The 8794-nt window shown below is 37.7% G+C and overlaps 1 protein-coding gene across 3 annotated transcripts in view; it reads left to right on the forward strand.

Annotated features, from left to right (window-relative positions):
* HAPLN1 (hyaluronan and proteoglycan link protein 1) overlaps nt 1–8794 on the forward strand; it is an 80000-nt gene that overhangs the window by 61603 nt on the left and 9603 nt on the right. For 2 of the 3 annotated variants that reach the window (XM_005883610.2, XM_005883611.2), the window contains exon 4: nt 7971–8342. In XM_005883610.2, the coding sequence (XP_005883672.1) occupies nt 7971–8342 (372 nt within the window). The remainder of the gene's footprint in view (nt 1–7970; nt 8343–8794) is intronic. The other variant, XM_005883612.2, reaches the window with a different exon arrangement.

Raw genomic sequence — 8794 nt, forward strand, 5'->3', positions numbered from 1 at the left:
ATTTCAGTGGTTCTCAACCTTCTGGCCCTTTAAATACAGTTCCTCATGTTGTGACCCAACCATAAAATTATTTTCGTTGCTACTTCATAACTGTAATGTTGCTACTGTTATGAATCGTAATGTAAATATCTGATATGCAGGATGGTCTTAGGCGACCCCTGTGAAAGGGTCGTTCGACCGCCAAAGGGGTCGCGACCCACAGGTTGAGAACCGCTGTTTAAACGTGGTCCTGAAATGCACTCTTGTCCCGGTGAGAACCAATGTATCTAGAGAATCATCAAGAGTTGGTAAGATGTGACTTTCTCAGAACCAGTAGCTTCTAGGAACTGTCTCTGAAAGAGCACAGGTAAAGAAGGCCATGTGGAAGGTAGAAGCTGTTGCATACCTGCCACACTTTGGACACTCAGTGACTCTCTGTTAGTTAGAGGAAGCTTTCCTGGGCACTCACAGTATGCCAGGCAGGAGGAAGTTCTCAACATATGACCTCATTTAACTCTCACCGGGATCCTGGGAAGAAGGTGGCTTAACTATATTTTACTGATGAGGAAACTGAGGCACAGAGAGGTTAAGGGACACAATGTAAGGGGCATAGAGTATTTACTTAACCAATAAACACTCTGTGTTAAAAAAACAGATGAAATAATAATGAATGTGAAAAGATAAAAACTCACATAGAACTTAATCAGCAGAACAGAGCCTAAGTCACTTATCCTACTTCTGGTACAAAAAGAGAATTAAGAAAAAACACATTTTTTTCAGGATATTAACAGAGTTTCAAGTTTGTATCTCAGCACAGTGATTTTTATTAAACTGTGTTCAATTGACCCCCTAGAGCTATTGGGGGGAGGGGAACTCTTGATGCACATTTCAAGCAGAGAAGCTCACCTTTTGTCACATTTATATTACAAAGGTTTGTCTAAAATATCCTTTGGGGAGAAAAAGTTTCACTGTTTCGGAATTTTTTAAATATTGCCATAGATCAACCTCTAGGCTCTAAAATAGTGATAGCATTTATCCTTATTTTTTATTCTGAAACTTGGATATAATAATAACATGGTATACATTTGTGGTTACCATCATCCAAAACAATACTGTATCTTGGTGTTGGGTAATTTCCCATTAGAGAAACAATTTAGCTTAAGGCAAGGAAGGAAGATGGATATGGTCAATCCTAAGAGGATGCTTCATGGCACATCAGGTCATCTGATGAAGGTCTTGACCGAAAGGACATATGCCACTTAAAGACATTGTAAAAACACAATTCTAGGCAATTTGGTTCAGCTGTAGATTGAAGGGAACCAGCAGGGCACAGAGACTCTACCATGGTTAGAGAGAAGGTAGGGGTAGGGGTAGGGGTAGGGGTTGGGGTGGAGGAGAGAAGTAAATTCTTATTGCCTGTGAGACCAAAGGCAAGATCACAGATTGTGAAAAACAGCAGTGAGCACTTTCCAGCAAAGAGCAACCTTCACTTATCCCATTTTCAGCATTGGGCTTTTCCTTTATAGTTCAAAACTAGACAACAGCCAGGACCTTTGGCAATAGCATCTTTAAGGAACATGGAATATGAGGTAAATTTTTCATGTTTTAAAGACATATTTAAAGATAGCATTATATTAACAGGTCAATAGGTCTTCTGCAAATATATACTCCTTCAATAATGAGAATATATAGCAATTTTGTTACCAGCTTATTAAGTATCTTTTCTAGAGATACTCAGATAAGGTTTGTTTGTTTGTTAAATTCCCTCAACTATTTAATTTCTTTTCATACCATTTTCATTTAGTTTGTGCATAGGTGATACATTCACATGGTTCGAAATTTCAAAAATGTGCAAGTATACACTGTGAAACTCTCCCATGATTCCTCTTAGGCAAGCATGTCAAATTCTTGGCCCACGGGTGCATGCCTCGTTTATTTGGCCCATGTTAGCCTTTGAATTTGACATGCTTGCTCTAAGGAGACATTTACCTCACTATTCTATAGGCTACCGAGGTTATTAGTTTCTGGTAAATCCTTTCAGGTAGAGTTTATGCAGATATACCTTTTTTTTATTATTTATACAAATGGTGGGAGCACCACATATTCTTAGAGCAGAGTTTGAACTTCTGATGAAAGCAAAGACAGGCTAAGGACAAGTCCAAGAAGGTCTCAAACTCAAGTCAAGTAGTTGAGGGCAGAGGGCAAATTGGATCCTCTATTCTTAGAGCAGAGTTTGAACTTCTGATGAAAGCAAAGACAGGCTAAGGACAAGTCCAAGAAGGTCTCAAACTCAAGTCAAGTAGTTGAGGGCAGAGGGCAAATTGGATCCTCATTAAAGCTCTTCTCCTGCCCCCTTCAGGTCAGCCCTTCCTGAAGCACTGAGTCCTAGAGAGCCTCAGAGTCCTTTGCATTCAGGAATAGCTGGGGAGGAAACTAAAGCTCTGTCTCTGACAAATTAAAAGTAATCAGCTCCCAAAAGGACAGTAAAGCCCAGCCATGTGGCTCATGGTTGAGTCTCCACCTATGAACCAGGGCACATGCCCAGTTGGGGGTTCGATCCCCATTTGGGGGCATGTAGGAGGTGGCCTCTCCCATTATTGATGTTTCTATCTCTCTCTCCCTCTCCCCTCCTCTTTGAAATCAATAAAAATATATATTTTTTTAGAAAAGCATAAACAAAAAGACACACACACACAAGGACAGTAAAGGCTGAATGGAGGTAGGGGTTGGGCAGAGCTAGGACCAGAAAGAGTTTCCAATGCAAAACTGAGCAGACACATCAGACTTATAGCGAAATGGTGGGAGCTTCTCACTCCAGGTGAGCAACTTTAGGAAAAATTAGATTCATTCCAATCTGAGGGAAACAAAATAATTATAAACAGTTTAAGCCTAATGAGTAAGATACTCCACATTTTCTTATGTACTTATCCTACTCAAATGTAATGTGTAAGGTACAATGAGAGACCAATGAATAAATTAGTCATTCTGCTTAAATATTGTCTTTAACACGTATATTTAATTTTTGAGAGCTATCTAATTGCATAAGGCAATAGTAGGTGTCCATGTCTACTGCTACAGCTAAGCACAGGCTCTAGGCACACTGGTGGATGTCAGTCACAGACACCAGCGCGGGCCAGGCCTTATGTTGCTGTGAGAGGAACAATGTGAACAAGGCGTGGAGAGGAGGCAGAGGGATTGTTTTCAGGAGACTGTGGCAGGCACAGCAGTTAGGATACAAATCCGTTCTGGCTGCTCATCCTCGGGCAGCTTTGGCTACCCTAATGAAAGTAACAGCTTCCAAAGTGTGAGTCTTACACATCCAAACCCACCACAGTGAGAACAGATGTCATTAAAATAAGGAACTATTTTTAAAACCTGTGCAGTTTTTTTTCAAATGACTCATCATGGAGCTGACAGTTGAGTCTCTGCCTCCCAGTTTGGAATATCAGGGAGGAATTAGCTTTCCGTTTGGGGTGATGAAACGTTTTGGAAATAGGTAGTAGGGGTAGTTGCACAACATGGCGAAAGTAATTAATGCCATTGAAATGTACTCTTTAAAATGCTTAGAATGGCAAATGCTCTGTATATTTTTCCACAATAAAAAAAAAATTCAGATGATGGTGGTAGAGGGGGGTATTTTTAATGTCCTAGTTTAGTACCTTATTCAGCCATATTATATTCCCCAATTTTTTGTTTTTTCTTTTTACATTTTATTGGTCTAGGACAGTGATGGCGAACCTTTTGAGCTCGGCGTGTCAGCATTTTGAAAAACCCTAACTTAACTCTGGTGCCGTGTCACATATAGAAATTTTTTGATATTTGCAACCATAGTAAAACGAAGACTTATATTTTTGATATTTATTTTATATATTTAAATGCCATTTAACACAGAAAAATCAACCAAAAAAATGAGTTCGCGTGTCACCTCTGACACGCATGTCATAGGTTCGCCATCACTGGTCTAGGAAGTCCAAAAGTCTGTAGACTACTTCATCTATACATCAGTGAGAAAGTAACCAACCAAGATGGGTTATTTGAAAATCCATAATTTATTTTGAAAAGAAAACTTTGATCTGTAGCACCTTCTCCTCTTTCTGTTACCTTTGCATTTTTTTTTTGGCAAGGAATGGCAAAAAAAAGGAGATTATATTTTGAATAAAACTAAGAACAATAAATAGCCCAATACCATATTTCTAAATTGTTTTTCTTCAACTACTTATTTTTTTCTATTGTTTGAAAGACTTCACCTAAATTATGAAGCAATACAAAGATCAGTCCTTTGGTCATGCCACTGCTTTTATAATTTGGTGAAACTGAACAGTGTCCTCTGGATTTCACAAAATTTGTAAAATAATAACGAGGTCCTGCTGCTTCCCCTGGAGACAACTGTGGTCTTTGAAGGGCATCAAAATTTCAAGTCAGTGTCATTGAAACTCACTAATAGAAATAGGAAACTTATGTAACTTACAAATTGAACTTAAAAGTTGAAACCCCCCAAATAAGCACATGTAAGCTTCATATATACATATATATAAACAAGCAATACTCATTCTGGTTATCAAGGTTTATTTTTATCTTTTACATTATATTTGCTTTGCAACTGCATGTTGACCAAACAGTTTTGATTTAAACATAAATTTAAGGGTCCAGGTTTTTGCATCCAATGATCAGATTCAAGACTTCCTCTAGGCAAGACAGCGCAGTTTGTCATCAGCACTCAGTCCCCTTCCTGCTCTTTGTGCCTTCCCTCTTCCTCTCCAGTTTAATGTGTTTCCTGGCTGATCACTATCATGACAGCTTACCATAGCAAGTCTGAAAGAATCTTAAACTCAATGTCCTCATGACAGATCTGCCACTCAAATAGCTAAATCCTGGTAGAGCCTGCAATGGAACCCAGAGCTCCTGACCCACTGGCCAGTGCTCATGCCTACATCTCACCTGTTCTGCAACAGGCCACTTCCCCTCCACCTTCAATGCTCTACAATTTGCACTGTGGATCTTCTAAGAACAAGCAAACTAATAAAATATGATATTCTCAACAGGTCAAGTCAGGAGTTTAGGTTAATGAACACGGCTCTCAGTCACTCAATGTGTTACAGTTTACACATCTTTCTTAGGGTTCTTTGAATTTCAGTCAGAGATTTCTGGCATCTGTTACCTCAACACCTAGCCCCCCAAAAGATAAAAATAAAAATGGTAGAAATTTGTACACTCTGGCTGATTAGAAACATTGTTTTGTGGGAAGCCAGTGGATTATTGGTGTCTGTTCAGTTCTCAATATTATAGCACATCTACTCACAATGCTGGAGTAAAATAAACAGTGCCTTAAAAAAAATCAGAAGCTTATACTTCTAAAATACTACAAGATGATTTACAGTTAACCACAGAAAAAAATTAGAAGTCTCAGTCCTTTGCATGAGAGTTTTGATCTTTGCTTTAACTCTTTAATTTATAAAACACTCAGATCTTGTATTCATTCTGGAACACCTTATGATTATGCTAAACCACACAATAATTTCCAAGTTTCCTGTATAATGGAGGTGGTATTTTGTATATTTTTTACTCCATATGGATCAAAAATGTATAAGTAAATGACAATATAGGTTAATATATGCCAAAATTATTATCAATATCAGGCAGTGTCATACTTGAGAAATATTGTGGAAAGTGTATGCAGTAGGAACAGTTAGCAATGAGTAGACACTTACTTTGGGTGAGCCATTATTTTAAGTGCTTTATGTGTCTACTCTAGTAGATATTACTGCCCTAATTCACATACAATAAAATTGGGATTTAGATGTTGCAGAACATGCTCAAGGCTACACACCCAGTAAATTAAGGAGATGAAGCTACAACAAGGTCTTTATCACATGAAAGCCCTGTGCCTAACTACTGTAATACCCCTATTCCAGTGCATTTGGGCATTAGTTTTGACTTTACAAAGCTTAGAAGAATCATGAAATTGCAGCCTCTTTTTTAAAATATATTTTTATTGAGGAAGGGAGAGGGAGAGAGAGAAAACATCGATGAGAGAAACATCGATCTGCTTTCTCCTGCATGCCCCCTATTGGGCATGGAGCCCACAACCCAGGCATGTGCTCTGATCCAGAATTGAACCAGTGACCTCTCAGTGCACAGAAGGATGTTCAATCAACTGAGCCACACCCACCAGGGAAGAAACCTCTTGTAGCTGTGTGTCACGTCTAAACTCAAGTCCCTGCAGGAGAAGGCCCAACCCCCAAGTGTCCTCCCACGGGGCTGGAGAGATGTTCCTTGTGGCCCTCAGACATAACTAAGCATACTTAGGCAACAGTTTTTTTCCTCTTCTCAGAAAGAAGACATTAGAGAGATTTAGGTAGAACTTGGATGCAGTCATTGGGAATATTGTAGGGGAAAATTACATGTAGGATAGAGTGGGAGATATTTACTTTTCATCTCTTCTAATTCCATGGTCCTAAAATAAGAAGATAAAAAATAGAATCTAAAGGAATGCTTAATGATCTGGATTCATTTTAATTAAGCAATTGTCCTCTCTCCTCTTTTTTTTTAATCTATTCAAAGTGGGATTATTATTGGCTTTGTTAAACTTTTCAGTTTCTGAGGATTGGGGCTGACTTATACATGAAATTATGTTTGTTTTTCAATATTACATAATTCTGTTTGCTATATGATAAAAATAAAACCATTGTATCTATTTTTGTACACTTTTATATTTTAAAATCTGAATCCTAGGTATGCCATTGAATACGTTTTGAGATCTGCCTGGAGATGAGTGGCTACTCTTCATGGTATCTTGTGTATCTTAAATGATTCATGGCCAAAAGTTACTCAGTACCTACCTGCCTAAGGCAGGAAGGGCTACATGAAAGGCAGTCTTGGCAGCCTTTGAAAGCTGTGCATAGATGAGAAGCTTTGTGTTTCCAGGAGTTCTTATATCACTTTCTCATTTTCAAATTTTGCACATCCTCAAGAGACCTTGTCAAGGTCAGAAGCACAATGAGCTAACCAGGGGAAACCCCAGAGAAAGCCAAGATCTGAAAATAACAGCAGGTTCTCTAGCGAACCGCAGCCCTGCTGACTTGGCAAGTTTAGAGCACTGCAGTACTCTCTGGAAGGCAATAAAGTCCTTGGAGGAGGGACGAGGAAAGCAAAAGGGCAAGGAAATGAAAGGTGGATGTGATAAGATAACTGTTAAATAAGAAAGAGCAGGAAACAAAGAGAGAGGGAGTAGAAGGAGCTTTAAGGGAATAAAGAAGTAATTATTTGGTTAATCAGAAGATAAGTATAACTTTGGATACACTTTTAACATTCAAGTTTTGAGGAATATATTTCAAAATCTGCAGGTTTTATAAAGCCTTTGCTAAAAATACCTTTTGTGAAAATAAAATATGTACATGCTGCTTAAAATGCTCCAGAATGACATTTTAATCACGGGTATATATTTGAATAGAGGCCATGTGTGAGGCTATTCTAAGTTATTTGGCCAGAAGTATAATAAAAGTTAATCATGTTGTTTTATACTTTTTTTCATAAATACAATACAGATTTATTGTATTAGAAAGCTCACCTAGGAAGAGAAAAGTTTGCCTACAAAATTTTTGGTTTATATTAATGAAATAGCCATGGTACTTTGTCATTTCTCTTCATCTTGTTTCTACATTTTTATATTTAGATGTAAAAAATAAAATTTATTATGAAATCACAAAACTTCAGATGACTATGGAGCTTTATACCCAATATTTCTTAGTGATTACAGTGCACACTTTCCCTTTTTTCAATGGTTTACTAGTAAAAGACATAGCTACTTTATGCCCTCTAAGTATCAGAGGTACCTTTCTAGGTGGCTCAAAGAGACTACTGTTCAACAATGCAAAGAAGCTTATCACCCAATGTTGCTGTTCATCAGATACCCTAGATTGGTAGCATATTTCATTTCATAAAAATATCTACACACATCTTAATTGTTCTTCTCTTTCTTTTTTTAATTATAGCAGAAAATGGCCCCCATCTACTTGTGGAAGCAGAACAAGCCAAGGTGTTCTCACACAGAGGTGGCAATATTACACTGCCATGTAAATTTTTTCGAGACCCTACGGCATTCGGCTCAGGAACCCACAAAATCCGAATTAAGTGGACCAAGCTAACTTCAGATTACCTCAAGGAAGTGGACGTTTTTGTTTCCATGGGATACCACAAGAAAGCCTATGGAGGCTACCAGGGGAGAGTGTTTCTGAAAGGAGGCAGTGATAATGATGCTTCCCTGGTGATCACAGACCTCACCCTGGAGGATTATGGGAAATATAAGTGTGAGGTGATTGAAGGATTAGAAGATGATACTGCTGTGGTATCATTAGATTTACAAGGTAAGTATCTATAAATCATGTCAAACTTAGAAACTATAATTAATCATTATTCTTTGTTTTTCATGACCAGTGGCTACCATAATGATGATGTGAGAAACCGAAAGTCCATTTATAGCATATTTTTCAATTCTTTTGCATTTTGTAGTCTGTCTATGATTCCAACTTTCATATTTGAAGGGTACACACAGTGCTTATGTGCAAAATTGAAGACATTTGCACATAGGAGAAATGTGCAGTGTAACTGAATTGATAATATTCAGAAACTGCTTTATGCTATTCAAAATTTAAATCTCATTACATAATTATTAAGAAATTCAGTTTTGATACTTTTTTATTATACTTCTAAAATGATCTTAGTTTCAAAATAATGACAAGTTTTGTGAAAGACATCTACTAACTGAAGTACATGCAATTGTACTCTGTAAAGTAACTGTGAAAACTTAATTTAACAA

The sequence above is a fragment of the Myotis brandtii genome, unplaced genomic scaffold (assembly GCF_000412655.1).
Source record: "Myotis brandtii unplaced genomic scaffold, ASM41265v1 scaffold794, whole genome shotgun sequence".
In the NCBI taxonomy this organism is placed as follows: Eukaryota; Metazoa; Chordata; class Mammalia; order Chiroptera; family Vespertilionidae; genus Myotis; species Myotis brandtii.